Source organism: Drosophila sulfurigaster, chromosome 3 (assembly GCF_023558435.1).
Source record: "Drosophila sulfurigaster albostrigata strain 15112-1811.04 chromosome 3, ASM2355843v2, whole genome shotgun sequence".
Lineage (NCBI taxonomy): Eukaryota > Metazoa > Arthropoda > Insecta > Diptera > Drosophilidae > Drosophila > Drosophila sulfurigaster.
The window spans coordinates 7,597,478-7,615,540 of NC_084883.1; the positions used below are offsets into that span (position 1 = coordinate 7,597,478).

At 39.8% G+C, this 18,063-nt stretch overlaps 4 protein-coding genes across 7 annotated transcripts in view; 3 read left to right on the top strand and 1 right to left on the bottom strand.

Moving 5' to 3' along the window:
* Positions 1-1,363: 1,363 nt before the first annotated feature.
* On the top strand, positions 1,364-11,412 carry LOC133845429 (protein stum). Its single transcript, XM_062279887.1, has 10 exons — positions 1,364-2,278; positions 2,330-2,893; positions 2,954-5,469; positions 6,469-7,039; positions 8,374-8,472; positions 9,302-9,949; positions 10,017-10,122; positions 10,189-10,315; positions 10,530-10,724; positions 10,793-11,412. The coding sequence occupies exons 1-10, from the start codon at positions 1,491-1,493 to the stop codon at positions 10,909-10,911; spliced, it is 5,733 nt and encodes a 1,910-aa protein (XP_062135871.1). The 5' UTR covers positions 1,364-1,490; the 3' UTR covers positions 10,912-11,412.
* Positions 11,413-11,558: 146 nt separating this feature from the next.
* Positions 11,559-12,508, top strand: LOC133846210 (eukaryotic translation initiation factor 3 subunit K). Its single transcript, XM_062281033.1, has 2 exons — positions 11,559-11,746; positions 11,823-12,508. Exons 1-2 carry the CDS (start codon positions 11,676-11,678, stop codon positions 12,418-12,420), a joined length of 669 nt encoding a protein of 222 aa, XP_062137017.1. The 5' UTR covers positions 11,559-11,675; the 3' UTR covers positions 12,421-12,508.
* On the bottom strand, positions 12,255-13,889 carry LOC133846206 (TATA-box-binding protein). The gene is made up of 2 exons (XM_062281028.1): positions 12,990-13,889; positions 12,255-12,936 (listed from the first exon to the last, which is right to left on the bottom strand). Exons 1-2 carry the CDS (start codon positions 13,746-13,748, stop codon positions 12,658-12,660), a joined length of 1,038 nt encoding a protein of 345 aa, XP_062137012.1. The 5' UTR covers positions 13,749-13,889; the 3' UTR covers positions 12,255-12,657.
* A 772-nt stretch (positions 13,890-14,661) lies between these two features.
* Positions 14,662-18,063, top strand: part of LOC133846203 (uncharacterized) — a 28,847-nt gene continuing 25,445 nt past the window's right edge. For 2 of the 4 annotated variants that reach the window (XM_062281012.1, XM_062281014.1), the window contains exons 1-2: positions 14,662-15,048; positions 16,586-16,766. In XM_062281012.1, coding sequence (XP_062136996.1) covers positions 16,741-16,766 — 26 coding nt within the window. In that variant the 5' untranslated portion in view covers positions 14,662-15,048; positions 16,586-16,740. The remainder of the gene's footprint in view (positions 15,049-16,585; positions 16,767-18,063) is intronic. The other 2 variants (XM_062281013.1, XM_062281015.1) reach the window with 2 other exon arrangements.

An 18,063-nucleotide genomic window follows, 5' to 3' on the forward strand; every position in this document is an offset into this window, starting at 1 on the left:
TTAATTTATAAATTATTAAGTTAAAGCGAATAAAAAATTATATATTTATTTATTAACATGTTAATTATAATACAAAATAATATAATAACTAAAAGAAGGGAGTGCTAGCTACTTAAAAAATTATAATTTTAATGATAGTCGTTAAAAAAAATATATATTTTGCTATTTTTAAGAAAAGCATTGTTAGTAGTGATTACTTCAAATAATAATTGCAAGACTTGTTTAATGATATTTAATAATGATTGTACTATGCGGAAAAACTGTTTTTAAACTTTTTAAAAGTTATTTAATGTGCAATTAATGTTCAAATTATGTTCGGAAATCTCTTCCGCAGTTATATCTTTTCTATATTATGTATACTAAAGGAAGAAATTTTGCAAATAAAAACTTTTTAATTGACTTTACGATTTGCCAAACCATTTAAATATAAATTAATATTTATATTCGCCATATACAATTAATTTTCACCAATATTAAAATTTCAAACTTTCATTTCGCAACCGGATAGCATCTAAAACAATTAATATAATACAACTTGAAGTGTGATTTGTGAAAATTAATTAAACAGTTAAGTATTGCGGAGTATGTTGCGAGCATTTAAATGAAAATATTCAGTGCAACCGACTGCAAGCAATTTGCCACATGCAACACACAAATCTTACTCATAATCTCAACACGCACAAGTTATGCTCTCGTTAGCGAACATCATAATTTAAAAATCATAGGGAAGAGCATTCGACTTGCCAATACCGTGCTGCAAGCACCAATGAGCAAGTTGAGTGGGGAACCAAACAACCATTTGTCAATAGCCTTAAACGGTACAGGGTATAAACATTCGCTGAACTGTTAACTGTGGCTTCCACTCACATTGAGCTGTCTGGGACTTTTATCAGCTCAAATAGTAATACTTGTATACTCGATGCTCTCGCTATTAGAAAATACAATAGAAATATAGTAAATAATAATTACAATTTTTCGCAAGTTTTGGCTTCGTACACTTCGTACGAGTGCATTGGCAATGAAAATAGCTCTGGTTTTTGTTTCCCCCGTTGCATACGGGGCTTGGAAGTGTCTTCAGTCTTCAGTCGGTCCGTGAAGCTTCGCGTGTTTGGTGCACTGACATTGTGCATTGCCCAGAAGGTCTATCTGACAGTCTATATGCCTCTAAAATTGGATATGTACGAGTTGTAAATATTTGTTTGGTTCGCTCAGTTGCGCTTCGCATAAAGCGTAAAGTATTTCACGTCCTTTCACACTTTGCTTACGTACTGTCGAAGGACTCTATTTCGTTTGTAAAGTATTTAAGAACAATTTAAATTGTTTTAATAGTTTATTATGGTTTCTATTCTTTTTGTAGATAAAACAATGGCATATTTTCGAAACTAACATTGAAAGCGATAGAAACGTGTGCTTCCCCCTCAAGACGTTAAAACAGATTCGCTTGCCTCAGGAGCAGAGACTGAGAAAGAGAGCAGCACAAATGAAAAATCATGCAGCAGACATTGTCATATTCATCATCGCCTTCACCAACACTCATCTCGACGATAACCCATCCTGTAAGGTCCACACCAAGCCGGCCTCATTCTACGGATACCTCTACGACAACGACCAAGCCAGCCATCATATCGGTCGACTATAGCTACGATCCCAAAAGCATAATGTCACCATCTGCCCAGCACAGCAACGCCAACTATGGCCGCAATCGGGAAAACTCTGAAGCAATACCCCCCGAAGTTCTCTACTTGGAGAGGGAGAAGTCGAGCACCAGTAATCAGCCCTACAGCAGTCTGTTTGGTGATCCAGTGCCCCCACCGCAGCCAGAGGATTACTTTGGCACCGCAGCCTTTGAAACAATACGAGCTGGTTCCGTGGACATGCCCAGCTCAGAGGAGGATACTCTTATTGCAGCAGTTGCGCTCAATACACTGATCGGGAGCGATGGTCGACGTCGGCTTTTCTCCAATGTCCCCTACACCAACATCGCCAGCAGTAGAGTTCCAACTTTATCTCACTTAGAAACGCCGACGCCGACTCTGACTCCAACTCCTACACAGAGTATACTGCCGCTGCCTCGCCTGCAACCGCCTGATATTCAAATCCTGCCCAACTCCAGCGGTGGCTCCAGTTCGGAGCACCTGGATTCACCCAATTTTATGCTGCTTACGCCACAGGACATTGTCAATAAGCCCGATGTGTATGAACTGGAGTACGATCAGTTGGAGTCAACTATGGGCTCAACATACACGACAAGGGAACAGGAGCCTCCGAGTCGCCTTAGGTGAGTGAAGTGAGATGTACAGAAAGAGAACTAAATCTTTGATTCTTACAGACCCATTTCCGGATCGTATTCGAGCACTGGCCTAGATTGGTATCGCTGGGAGCCTTCACAGTTCGCAGAATTCAGTCGCATTCCCAAGTTGCGGCCTAGCTCCAAAATGATAATGTCCATGAAGCATGAAGAGATGCCACTTTCGCCGCTTGCCACCATGCTGCAAGACTCGAATGGTTCGAGTAGCGGTGGCGAGGAACCTTTGGTTCCTCCGCATGCAGCGGAGCTCCCAATGCCCTTAAGGTCACCGGTGCCAAACAGGAGTGATACGATTCCAACTCCCGTAATGGACATGGATATCATACTCTCACCAAAGCAATATCTGCAGCAGCAGCAAAGGGAGATCATGCGTGATGCCAGCGAAAGACAGCGACGGGAGAGCTACAACACATCTTATGGGCCCGATACGCCTCAATCTCCGAGCCTAATTCACAGTCAATTCGCCGAGTCCGGCAATGACATGAATATGATGCAAGACGACCAAGGCTCGCGAGTGCAGTCTATTGCTGGAGAGATGTCACCTGTTGTGTTCAAGGACTCTGTCGCCACTGGCGGTGATTATCGGTAGGGTAGAATGCATAACTTCAAGAATTGTTCACTATAAGAGTTTTTTCCTTTTAACAGAGTGGGAGAAACTCGCCTGCACAAGAAGTCCTCCTTTACCATACTCTCAGTAAGATCTCCCAAGTCCTCGCTAACCCACAGTCCTAGTACGACGCCGGTTGCTCAGCGGCGCCTTCGAACTCCCGCTGGCAGGCACGCGTCAATACAGTCCACCACTACCTCGTCCACTGCAGTGCCACCGCCCGTTCGGGCGAGACGCAAGTCTCTGACTGGATCCCGCCTACCGCAGTTGCCTCCGCTTAGTAACCAGCAGGCAGCCGATGATTCGCCACGTCCCTCGGTGCAGTTCAACATGAGCGGACGTTATAGTCCCAGCAAGCTGGCCATGCCCACGAAAGGCATACTGCAACAACGGGATTCGTTGACCTCCTCGGTAGATACGTATACGCCGCGAGTGCAGCGTCGTGGATCTATCAACAACAAAGAGTCCTCTCAGGGCCTGTCTGAGCTATTTGGTCAGCGCATTAAGAGTATGGAAACGTTGCCGTTGATAACAGATCCTTATCGTAGTGGTATTCCACGATTTCATCGTTCGGCCATGGAATTGGACAAGGAGACAGCAATCATACCACCGGGCTCACTGCCGCGCCCACTAAAGCCAAATCCAAATCCCACTCGCAAGCAACGCGGTCTGCTCGGCGTTGTTAATAGGCAAGACGACTATACCCGTAATCCTCCGCGTTCAAACTGGTTAAGCCTGGACGATTTGATGGTCGGTACACGTTTGCCAAAGTCGAGTTTGGAGCCAATGCGCATGCAGGCACGACGACGCTCTAGTTCCACGTCACCGGAACGTCGTAGCTCCACGCAAACGGCATCGGATCGACGCAGTTCCAATTTGAGTAGCATAACCACCTCCGACTTTAGCTTCCGCCGACCTTCTCTCTCAACACTGCCATCCACCACACAACGTCGCAAATCGATTTATCTACCGGGTGCTAAGATGTCAGCAAGTCCGCGACGCCAAATCATAACCAACAGGGATCTAAAGCAGCATAACAAGCGCACTAAGATTGCCAAGCCGAGTACGCTTTCTCCAATTATTGGCACACCCAACAAGGACATACCGCAGAGTCCATTGCATGGGGATGCGTACGAAGCAGCGCACATGGACACGGCATCCGAGTTGTCCGCACGTCGAGATTCTATATCCCGCATTCCCGTGCGCAGTCGCCGGAACTCTGTGTCCAATTCGCGTTCTAATTCACCACTAAAGGACTTTAGCAGCTCTCATATTTTGTCGGGTCGCAATTCACAAGCGAGTAATAGTCGTTCACCGTCTCAGGCAACGAATCGTAGTGGTCTTGATACCCATGGCCTAGGGATTACGGATATCCGATTGACACCTACTCGATTCAATGCAAGTCGTCCCACATCGCGAGGTCCTCCGTCAAGACCAGAGTCCCGTATGGCGGATACCAATGATATGTCCATCAATTCTCGCGCCAATTCTCGGAGCAATTCCCGGGCAAATTCACGTGCTAATTCCCAAGCTAATTCTCGAGCCAACTCTCGGCTCAGTGTACGTTCCTCGTTGCGATCCACAAGCCTTTCGCCAGCAACCATGTCGCGTAATAGTCGTAAATCTGACACCACGCCCAATCGCAGAAAATCCATTTCAATAAGTCCCAAAAGTGGAATGCTTGGACGTCGAATGTCGCTGAGTCCGTCAGGAAAGCAAGGAAAACCAAATTCCAAGAAGGATCATAAGGAGACAACTTTCGCAAGTCAACGTCGGAACTCTCGCTCCCGTATACCGACAAGTATTAATCAAAACGGAAGAAAATCCGCTTCGCCTTCTAAAAAAGCAGAGGAGCGAGGAAAGACCGATAAGTCAAAGTCCCCTAGGTCTCCGAAAGGTAAAAAGATAACGACAACATCGACGAAATCAAGCCCAAGGGAAAAGTCAACAAAATCTGAAAGTGCCAAAAAGAAGACGTCCTTAATTAGCAAGCCAGAGACAAGTGTGAAACGAACTGTGTCAAAAACGTTACCGGCGATGCCAGCAAAGAAGCCACAAACATCGAGTCAACCGAAGACACCTATTTCCCAGAAACAGAAACCAGAAAGTAAACAGGCGAAAAATGGTGAAAAATCCACTAAATCCATAACTAAAATCAACGGGGCAAATGGTTCTAGTGGATTACCGAAACCCCTGGCAAGAACTGGTTCCCAGATGAATACTAAAAAGGCAACAACTGAAAGTCCTGAAAAGAAAGTGAAGCAAAAGGAATCACCCGAAAAGGCAGAGCATGCCAAGGACTCTGCAGCAGACAGTTCCCAACCGTTAGCTGTCCATGTCGGTAACGCAGTTCTGCAAGCGGCAGAAGCATTGCCAGCTGTTCGCAACGAGGTCAACGCATCTACCACTGGAGGCATCAAGCGTCAAGGCTCGAACATGTCAACATTGGTGCGAATGAGTTCCCGACTCAGCTTGGTTAGCAATAAGAAGCGTGTGGATTCCGCACAGAATCGTAAGGTGGCAACAGTTCCAGAGCAGACGCAAGAGACTGAGGGTAAGTGCATAAAGTGGTTACAAGAACAAGGGTTTTGTAACTTAGTACTAATCTGAAATATATGTATGTAGTTGGCAGAAAGTAGCACTGAAATCCCATAAAACAGACGTGGGAACAATATAAATCTTAGAAATTTTCCCGACCCTTCTTTGCTCCTCAAATTAACATAAGCAATTGCGAGAGTAGTTTTAAGGTTAGGCAATAAAATTTTGGTACACATTTCACTTTCGAATGATTTAATTGAAAACATAGAAGTTTTTATACCCGCTACCCATAGGGTAGAAGGGTATTATAATTTTGTGCCGGCAGGAAATGTACATATGTAACAGGTAGAAGGAGGCATCTCCGACCCTATAAAGTATATATATTCTTGATCAGCGTCAACAGCCGAGACGATCTAGCCATGTCCGTCTGTGTGTCTGTCCATCTGTCCATATGAAACACTGGATCTCAGAGACTATAAGAGATAGAGCTATAATTCTTTTTCGACAGCATTTGTTATGTTTGCACGCAGATCAAGTTTGTTTCAAATTTTTGCCACGCCCCCTCCCGCCCCCGTAAATCAAAAAAATCGAATAACAAGCGTAATTTTAAAGCTAGAGTTACGAATTTTGGTATATACAATAATTACTATAAAAGTTATGATTCCTGATCAGATAGAAATTGTCAAAGTTATTAAAGAAATACTTTTGTATGGACAAAACCGCCTACTTACTAGGGGTCTTAGTTGCTTTGGCTGGCAATCTGGTATATCGTGCCGTCTATGGTATATTTTCAATGCGGTACTATATCGATATACCAAATATACCATTTGATATATTTTTAGTATTTCTGCAGTATTTCTGCAGCAAAATATATTTCTTGTATTCAAAATGGGTAGCGGGTCGAGTACACTCGACTGTAGCTTTCTTACTTGTTTATTTTATAAAAGGTATCCCAAAGCCGAGCACTGAGCCTATAACTTTCTTACCTATCTACTATTCAAACTTTCACCTGCAGTGCCAAAAGGTCATGCTGCGCAACTTGCTACTACTGGCCAATTGACCTCCGGTGATGGTGGCTCAGGGCAGACTGCAACAAGTTCTAGTAACTCACAGAAGACCTTAAAGAGTGAGACACACAAAACGATTAACGAAAATTTAACCGACCCCAAAAGCCATGAAACCGAAGCCGGACTCGCCCCCGAAATTGGCAATTCACCTAGCCCCAATGGTCTGACAGCGACAGCCAAGCCGCATGACTCCATATCGCGTCTCGATACAGCAGACGGAAGTCATGCCCAAAATAGTTCGGCGGAGATGCATAAGTCCCCCTTGCCTCCCACACAGCCCATCGAAGCATCGATTTCGGTGTTGAATGCCGCTGAGACGGATTCGGCAACTACTTTAGTTGGCGGTCAACCTGTAACTGTGAAACCAGAGATCGACTCTGAAAGACCCAATGTTCAAGCGGATTTGACTGATGACTTCAAGCGTGCAACTCCGCCACCCGGCGAGGATTTTCAAGTGGATGACAAGCGACTATCTCCTGATGGTCAAGGCTCAACAGTAGGCAGTGGTGGCATTGTAAAGTGAGTAAACAAATATTTGTTCAAACCATCCAATATTAGCATATTAGGAAATTGATAAATAATGCTCATTTACTTAAGTTAGTTTTGATAATGAAAAACAATAAGATATCTTATTAATATAAATTTCAATTTTTTTTTAAAATTTCTTTTTGAATGTAATTTTTATCACGCAATTTTATATCATAGATTTATTATACTAAAGATTTTTATAGTTTTTGGGAATTAATAATATATTTATTAATAATTTTTAAGTGAAACAGCATTTTTCAATTATGTACATATGTTCTCCCCTAATAGAAAGAAATTTGCTTAAAAATGGGCTTTCCAAAAGGAATTCCCAAATATTAGCAATCACAGCCAGCTCTTGACCTTTAATTAACTATTGTGCAGTAAAGGCTCATTTTTGGGACTTTTTCCCATTTGTTACCCTCAAAATATTTAATGATGTAATTTCTATGATTGTTTCGTTCAGGGCAAACACTTAGCCTCGCTAAAAATTGTCATTTGAAAAAGTTTCTAGGACTCATCCGTAATTCTAAATTGGAATTTAATCGGATACTCTTTCTACACTTTGTACGAACTTTTTTCCAAGTCTTTATAGTCTCCGAATAAAAACAATTGCCAGGCTTACACGTAGTACACCCCTTGGCCAGTAAATTTACATACCCGGAAAGGCCCCAACAACACTAAGAACAACTCCACCAACTTGATACGTACAACTTTAGACCGACATATAAAAAGTACATATATATATAAAGTATATACGTATATACATATATAAGAGTGTGTATATATTTAAATGTGCTGCCTTGTGGGCTGCCAAGCCACTCATAAATGCGTCAATAAATTTACGAACCACCTGGTGGCGGGGAAGTGGTATGGATAGGTTTGTGGGGCATGAGGCCTGGGGTGAGACCATACGAAACGCCTTTAAGGATATCCGTTCGCTGGCTTGTCGTCCTCAACGTTGTCGTGAGCGTACGGCCGGCGTCCTTCAATGGAATCACATGCATACCATATACGAAGTGAAGAAAATGGGTGACCGACCAACCAACTAACCAACCATCCAACCAACCAGACGAGGTGTTCACACACACAAGCACACACAGGCGCAGACGTGAAGAACCTAGCACTATTTTTGTGGCATGTCCAAAGTTTCATACCGCAATAACAAATCAGTTTCTGCCGGACAATCGCGCCAAGCGCAGCACAACAAAAATCACTCTTAAATAAAATAAAAAGGAGAAAAATTAAAACTTAAAAAATTTTTAATAATAATAATAATAATTAATGACATAGTTCGATTCTAAAGTTTTAAAGAGAAATTAGTTTAGATTTAGTAAAATGTTGACGAAAAAGAAAAAGAACTCGGTCATCTTTAGCATTGATCTGCCGCAGAATTCCTTGATTGATGCTGACAAATATCTATTTAGGTAATCACGTTAAACTGCATTATAATCTCTGCATCTTAATCAGCAATTGCGCATTGCTTAAGCATGTTTTGCTGGTTGGTGATTCGGGCCCAATAATAAATATGGCGACCTTTAAAGTAAGTTTGGTCGTTGGCTTGTTGGCAGTACTTAACCAGAAGTCAAGCCATCGCACATTTATTAGCGTGTTGAGTTTTCCTTTTGGCACGTGCTCGACTGGAAAATTGTGTAAGTGAGAGAAGAAAATAAGCGGAGAGAGGGCGGCAATTTGTGTGTACGTTTAATCAACATACTTAGCTATGAAGTTTTGCCTAACGCAATACTAACTGGCCGACCTTGAACTTAAAGTGGGATTAATAACCCTAAAAATGCGTTGCAATAAATATTCAAACCACTTCGGACTCGGACCCACGATTCAGCTCAAGCCTATACTTTGTCGTATGTTATGGATACACCATATTGTAGTTTGTGCTCTCGTGCACTTCATCTTTATCGTATCAAATGCGATAGTCATTAAAAATGCTAATAGCTGTAATAGCAATGCACCGTAGCAGAACACGAAATCGATTTGCATAATAAAAGTCGTACACTCAGGACTTTCTTGCGACAGACGAAAATACGAACGGACGGACGGACGGACAGGCGGACGGACAAGAAAGTCGTATATGCCCTATGCAAATGTTATCCATGAAATCGCAAGGTCTACGGTAATTACTAGCCGTGTTATTATTTCCCCCACTGAAATATGCATATCAATACTCGTTACTAGCTACATTTATCCGATAGATACTTTGCACAGTAATTCTTGTAACCTTTATCAATTGTCTAGCAGAAGCAGCAGCCAGGAATTCCTCAAGGATGATGTAAATAAAGGCGGCATTTGTCGTTGCTGTACCACACTTTGTATGCGTTTCCGTCGATCGCATTGCATGCGTTGTTGTGGACGACGACAGGATCGTTTAAATGGCTCAGTTGAGGAGCAACCAGTTCTCTCGAGTGCTCGCAGCAGTGCCACGACAACTCACATGGAGATAGTGGACGAAACCAAGTCCAACAAAAAGAAATCTCGTTGTTGGCCCATGTCCAATTGCTGCAAGAGTTGTCGCAAAAAGCCAACAGCTGGTGAAATAGTTGAAAAAGAGACCAAAGCCAGCACTATGAGTGCGGAGCCAATGCATCAATCGGGTGCAATGCAACGACCACAGCAGCAGGGCAAGTGTGGGCTTTGCCTACGAAAGATTTTCTGTTGCCGATCTGTGAATAAAGTCGATCCCGTGACTGGCGATGAAACCGAACTAAGGAAATGTTGCTTCTGCATACCGTGTCGACGTAAGCGGGGAGTGGGCAACCGGACAGAGCCCAAGGTTGCATGGCGAGATCGTGATCCAGAGCTTGGAATCACGGCATCAGATGCAGCAATTGTTGAAGGATCTTCGATGGCACCGTCCACAGCGGGACCCACAGAAGACATGACCAAAATGTAAGAGATTATTTAATAAATTATATTAACTAATTTATTAAAATTCACTTCGATTATATGATTTTAGGAGTTGCTGCCGACGTTTCTGGCTCGCGCTCCTCTGTTGTCGCAAGAAACCACGACGTGGCTCCGATGCCAGGCGACAGAGTATCAAAGCACCACCTCCCAGTGAGGTAAGTAAAGCCGCCTCTACTTGATGCAATAATTTATTACACGACATAACTTGCATACTCGTTTAGGACACACGTCGCAAGTTGCATAATGATCTGGTGGAGTACACGTCAAAAATGAAGGGGGCAATTCCTGTGCTGCCGCTGTACTTGGCTTGGTTTTGCGCCTTTTGTAATGTTATCTTTCCTGGTCTAGGTGGGTTATTTAATTATTATCTTATTATTATTATGCATTTTACATATAGCCATATAAATCAAGATAACAGCAAAGACAACATATCAATCTAGGGAACGAACACTGTTGGCTACATTTTCAAATTATTATTGAGGATCAAGCGACATTTTTTGACTATAACTTTTAAATTAATTGGTATACCTTTACAATTTAATATTATTATTAATATTTTTAGGCACTCTACTATCTGGACTCTTTTGCTTGTGTGTCGGCATTCCGAGATTCTCTCAATACGACAGCGCCCGTGCTCGGATTGGATCTTTTATCATTAACATCATTGTAGCGGTATCACAATTCTTTTGTGTACTCTTCTGCTTTGTTGGTTGGGGTTGGTCTATTTGGTGGGGCGCTATAATGCTTAGATGTGCAAGTAAGTTCAGTTTATATTTTAACCCTTAAAATGTAAATACTCTTGACATACTCTTAATATATTTTTAGAAAAACTGAGTAAAATCAAAAAGGTCGAACGACTTGAACTTGAAGAGGAACAGCGCCAAGCCGAATTAGCTGCTGCGCAAGACGCACATCGTGGGGAAACTGAGGCCGCCAAAACCTAGTGACCTAACGAAAAAACTATTAATATGTTGTCTTAGCAAATATTATCATTCTCGTTAAAACACTTCCAAAATTTCTTCCGGACAAACTAAGAAAGGACAGAGTGACCTATCTGAAGAATTAAAATCGTCAAACTTCCAACTTCCTAAAAAGTGGCGAAAAAAATTGAGATTCCAAAAACAAAATTCACTTCCACATGTACATACATATGTATTATAAGTATTTATACAAACTTTTACAAATAAGTGACCTTACCATACATAGTCCTTTAATAGTCATACCATGAAGCGTAATAGGAAAATAAATATTATTTTATTTACTCATACAGAAATGTTAAATGTTGTACTCACATTATAATGTTTTACAACAATATTTTTTGGTTAATCAAATAAATATTATTCCAATCAAGAAAATGTGGTATAAATTCCTTCGCTTACATTCAAACTGAGGATTTAAATATGATAACGGCATTTATTTTAGAACTATGTGATCTAAACGTTTTCATGTGATTGCCTTTGTTACATTCACATGAAACTATATACGACAGGGATACATGAAATTTATTATCGAGTGTCGAAAATCGATTTGTAGCAAAATTTAAAACAGTATATTGTAATATTCCGCGTGGTATATTCTGTGTCATGAAATCGTATTTTGTGTATTCGTCTTACGGTCACGCTGCTTGCAACGCCACGCGAATAATATTTCTTTTATTTTTTTGCAAATAAATTAAAAATTATAATATCTCGAAGGTAAATTGTTAATCATGGCACATTTAGTGAAAATGGAAAATGGACAGAGCCAAACCATACAGGAAATGTTGGGCTGTATCGAGCGGTAAGTACCAAAAAATTACGGGCATTAATCAGCCGAAAACAAATACACACAAACATAACCTCGTTTCTTTGCATAGCTACAATCCGGATCATTTAAAAATATTAGAATCGTATGTGCAGGATCAGGCAAAGAACAATACATACGATCTGGAGGCTAACTTGGCAGTACTTAAGCTCTATCAGTTCAATCCGCACATGCTTAACTTTGACATTACCTACACGATTTTGTTGAAATGCCTTACGAACTTGCCGCACACAGATTTTGTGATGGCCAAGTGTTTGTTGTTGCCGCAGCAGATGAAGGATGAGAATATACAAACAATCATCGATTTGGCTGACATCTTGGAGCGTGCTGATTTCACGCTGTTCTGGCAACGCGCCGAAGTCAATCGCACCATGTTCCGTCACATAACTGGATTCCATGACTCGATACGCAAGTTTGTGTCGCATGTTGTTGGTACCACTTTCCAGACCATCAAGAAGGATTTGCTGAAGGAACTTTTGGGCGGCATCGAGGATTCTACCCTTGAGAACTGGATTAAGCGCAACGGATGGAAGCATCAGGGTCAAGATTTGGTTGTTGTCGCAACACAAGACGATAAGATTAAGACTAAGAACATTACGGAAAAGATTGAGTTCGACAATGTGGGTGCTCTGATGGCCCAATGTATCTAAGCTAAATAAGTTGTATCAAAATTTCTTACTCATAAGGGAATGCCAATAAAACAGCCGAGGCAAACAAACATACATTTATACAACTAAATATATTTTTATTTGGTGGAACTGATTCGAGATGTTCCAATGCAAAACACACATACGCATCCTAATACGATTTATAATTAGTCAACTTTAAGAGTTCATAAACTAGTTTCTTACGCTACTATGTACTAAACTCGACTTGAAGGCGTGCATTTATGACTGCTTCTTGAACTTCTTCAATATAGGAAATATCTTATCGAAGGCGTCGTAGATCTCCTGCCGCACCTTGGCGCCCGTCAACACCACTTTGCCCGACACAAAGATGAGCAGCACAATACGTGGTCGCACCATACGATAGATAAGTCCAGGAAACAGTTCCGGCTCGTAGCTACTGAAGTTACAATGCGTGAGTACGAGGCCTTCTAGACGAATGGGGAACTTGACATCGCAGGATCCGACCATATTTTGTATCTTAAAGTCTAAAAACTTTGCCTGTAAATGTTAAGAATTAGACAAATTCGATAATTGTGAATTCATTTGCATACCGGGAATCCCAATTTTTGTATGATACGTGCGTACTTTCGAGCTGCCAGTCTCGAATCATCTTCACTTTTTGCACCAGTGCAGACCATTTTTCCAGAGCTGAAGATCAATGCTGTTGTGCGCGGTTCACGAATACGCATAATCACAGCCGCAAATCGCTTTGGATTATATTCGGCATTACGTGCGTGGAGTGCAATTTTCTTTAAATCTAATTTACAACATAAATTCACGGTAGATACAATGTTCTGCAGCTGTGGTACAATACCAGGATCCGCTGATCCTGGTGTTGCAGGCGTCATTGGTGTCGAGGGTCCCATAGTCTGGTGTATGTTGCTCAATGAGGAATCAGGGACGCTTCCTAAACCTCCTGCACCTCGTTCAGTCATCGGCATCATGTGCGACATCATGCTCTGCGGTGTCTGCGGCTGCATCAGAGATTGCGGTGTGCTGCCGCCAGCATTGACTTGATTCTGCTGTTGATACGACGCTGATGGCTGATAACTCTGCATTTGCTTGTGCGGTAATGGCAACGATGGCTCGTGACCAAAGAGGCCACTCCCTCCACTTCCATCTGGACCACCTGTCACATTGTTGGGATCAGATTGTTGTACGACTGCGCTCGGTGGTTCTGGTGCTGCTGGATGATAAACTTGATTCGGTAAGGCTTCTATCTGTTGATCGGGGTCGAGGCTGTGATGAATCGGCGTGGGTGCATGCCCAATGCTGGGTATGGAAAAGCTGGGACTCAGCATGTCATCCATTGCACCAGTTTGTTATTTTTCTTCACTGCTGAAAATATGTTTTTGCGCTAAATTGTCGGTGAAAATTATAATTCACGCAAAACGCAAATGACAGCCGCGTCGTTCGTCAGGGTTGCAGGAATATGATTGTGGTAGTCCAACTCAGGTGATGAGAATGAATCATTTTGTTATTGCAGCCCTAGCTGGTTCCGAAGGTAATTCTAGTATTTTGTTAATATATTTTAAAAACAAATGCACAACATATTATTTGATTACATATTTAAAAAAAAGTATAGTATTTGAAATATATATTTACATATGTATTCGTATTTACAACATTTTTACCTATTATCAAATGTAATGGTCAGAACCTGTAAATGTAAAAAAGCATCAATGAATAAATAATTTGATAGATAAACAAATATTTCCATTTCCAAATAATATACTGAAGACTTATTTCACATATTGTCGATTGCATGCAAAATTAATTAATTGAAGACTGATAATAATATACCAAAAATTACATTCCGATATTTTCACGACACTGACAGCTAGATTTCGTTTCGATTATTTGAATATTCAATTTGTTTATTATTGCTCTCCAGACTCCAGTGCCCTTAAAAGTATCAGATGCTAATAAATTTGATTAAAATTAATAAGATCAGCCTATTTTGTTAATATTTCAAGTTAACTATTTATAATTAAACATATACATATATAGTAAACATTTAATAATCTTGTTGCATCAATATTCCCCTTATGTGCAATGACATCATCCATTTTGAGTACAACATCTAAAATTAGTTCAAATTAACATTTATTGTGACTTCTAGTTCAATTTCATTCTGTTAAGCGCAGCTGCAGCGCTAGACTAGCCAAGCAGTCACTAACAGAATTCATTCAAGTACGGCTGAGCAATGGGGCAGACGCTTAAAAATCAGTGAACCAGATTGCTGGTTCATTTTCATGGACCGTTCAAGTGAACTTGTTCAGAACTAAATGATACAACTCTAACATTTACTGCGTTCGGTGTGTGCGATAAAAGTAAAAATACGATTTTCAGCAGTAAAGAATTTAAAAAGTTTAGAAATTATTATTAAAACACATGAGAGCAATATAGACATACATATGTGTTCACATCAAATCAAATGTGAGAGAAGCGTCAACCTAACAACGCGTAAAAAGAATGTTGCGCAGTGCGCTAGCAATTCAATCGAGCCCTGTAAAAGAAAAAGGCAACAGTCAAGTGCGCGAGTGTGAGTGTGTATATACGCTAGCATATGAATAAACACATATATACATATGTATGTATATTTACTTGGTGAGTGTGATGATCCAACCAGAGGTGCTTTCGGGTCGTGCTTTTTTTTTCTCCTATTCCTTATTGTATTCGTGACACAATTTGAGATACATATGTATGTATGTTTGTGCACATTAAACAAAGCTTAAAAATGACAAAATCAGATGAATAACGAAAATTTGTGAATGTACATAGTCTGTGTGAGTATACATATGTATACAATAATGAAATTAGTTTTCGACCAATTACTAATACAAAATAAACGTAAATAAAAAGAAAAGAAAAACAAATGTGTGTTGCTAACAATGATTTGTGTGTTTGTGCGTTGTCGTCTCGCCCGTGCCAAAATATTCGTCACGCCCGCACCTCTGTATCCAGCAGTAAGACAGAGCAAAACAATATGGCTGCCGCCGCCACTTGTTGGATGTTTTAAAATATTAACTATGCAGATTTTGAAATATGTGTCTTGTTTTTTTTCGTTGTTGTTGTTGTTTATTTGTTTTAGTGAATAATTAGAGAATATTCTATTAAATGATCACGTTCGCATCCCCGATTGTTTTGAACACTTTATTCATGTGCAGTGTATACATAAGCATTTGTTTGGCTGTGCCTGTGCCTGTGCGTGAGTCTGTGTGAATTTGAATGTGTGCATGCATGTGTATGCATTTCAGACTAACTCACACACGCACACAATACACTTACACCCCAGAGGTACTTTCGTATGTGAAAACTTATTCAATTAAATATTTGCGTCCCAATTTATATTACAAGTTGAAAGTTTACTTCATTCCTCACAAATTGTAAATGACGCGTCTTGCGTTTTAATTGTAGTCAAATGTAAAATGCACTGGCTTCTTCGTACAATGCAGTGCAATGCATTTAATCAACGAATGCATTGATAATGCCCCCACTATCGTCTCAGCTACATATATGCATATAATACTTGTCTGTATGTATGCACATATATCTCTGTACATACATTTTATATAGTATGTATGTGTGCGCATTTGTTTTGTCACTTTTGTATTTCTTAAATCATCGGGTGCTACGTTTTTTTTTTTTTTCGGTTAAAACCAGTTCCTGCCGCGACACGCCTCCCAAAATGTATTTTGTTCTGTGCTAAGCAAAGCTAGTCAATATGTATTTCCAACAACAACAACATAGGCGCGAATTTAGCGGAAGTTTTCAGAGAGCGCTTTTCAAGAGCTTAAAGGAGAGGGCGGCTCTCTAGTGTGCGTGTCTTTGATTATTTTGTTGCACAGACGGCAATTTCCCCTTGGGCGACACGAAAAGAGTCAGTCAGTCCGTGATGTCAGTTGGTCTGTGATAATTCAATTGTTTTTTGTAATGAAAAAAGCGAAAAAGAAAATTAATAAAACTAATGCGTTGTAACAACCATGGGTAGTCACTTTTAAACGACACTTTTCAACAATTTGAACTGTTTGCAATATTTAAAGCAGAGACTTTCGGAACGTGTTTCAAATGAATTTTTAATTACACAAAACAAAAAACTAACTCAAGCTCTGATACGAAAATTCGTAAATTCGTCGTGTTTCAGACGAATTCAGTGCCTTACTATCGAGATTTGGATATCTATCGTATATTAAATACTCATTGAAATAACAATCCACCGCCTAAGGAAAGTGCAAGTATTCATTGCAATTCGCTTCAACATTTGGATTTATTTTTGTAAAAAACTTCGCACATTACTCTATGGATGACCCATCAATCAAAAAGCGGTAAGTAAGAGATATCCAACAGCATGTATAACTTCAGAATTTCCACTATGAAACTTAGAATTTGATTTTAAATGAATGCTTATTCATAGAACTAAACAATTAGCATGGAAAACATAATTAGTTTGTCACGATGTGAATTCATTTTATCTCGACCAAATTTGCAAATTTATATATTGGGATATGCAAATATTTTGGCTCTGATTCGGTTTGCTAGGTTTAGCCAAGATTGAATTTTAGACACGTTTTATTGTGCCTAAATCAATTTGTCAACGTTAGTTTCAGAAATCTGAACAATATTTTGCAAAAAGCTCTCTTGAGCTGTCTTCGTTCTGGCGTGCGACGCCTTTTTTCTTCCATTTTCTTTAGTACATATAAATATGATTATTGTGGTTGCCTGTTTCCTTGGAAATGCAAGTATACTGCTTCCAGTTAAGATAATAGGACTTGATATGCTTTTGTGTATATAGTAAATGCATCGACATGCAGTGCATGCACTCAAGAAAATACATGTACATATGTATATAACAAAAACTTAAGTGTGTCAGCTCTGGAATGAAGGTTTTTGTTTTGTTTTTGTTTTCAGTGTGTGCAATATTTTCATTTTGCAGTTGCTTTATTATTTGCTTATCCTCCTTTTAAGTTTTAGACGTCAAATAGTTGTTATTACGTGCCCTTAAGGTCTGTTATGGAATTATCTATTAAATAATAATTTAAATATGTGATGTGTTAAACTTAAAATTTTTTTTTTTTATATATTTGTAATAATATAGGTGTGCAATTTTCAATAGTTCTAGTTTATTCTCAATAAAAGTTTATTAACGCGATATAAGATGGGATTAATAATTATACTCTGTATCAAAAACTATCACTTAAATTATGAACTAGGATCTTAGATCTCACAGATAATCTTGAAAGGTTTTAAAAAATGGGAAAGAAATCTGTTGATCATACGGGTTTTATAGTAAAACTTAACTATATATGTCTTTATTGTTTGTGCTCTCACCTTTTTAAATATTTGAATTTGAATATTTAAAATACTTGCACTTATGTATGTAAATATACAACAACAACTTAACACATGACCATCGACCATTAAGAGAATTTCAAAAGGAATTTGACTGGCATTAACGATAGTCTAAAGGTTAACAGTAGTTAACATTTCAAATAGAAAATGTAATTTTAAAATCAATTGCAAAATAACAACTACACAGAGAATAAATCGTTGATTTGTTGTAGTAACCTTATGTAAAATTCTAATTTTATAAGACAAGAAAAGATAATGAATCAATTGATTTAA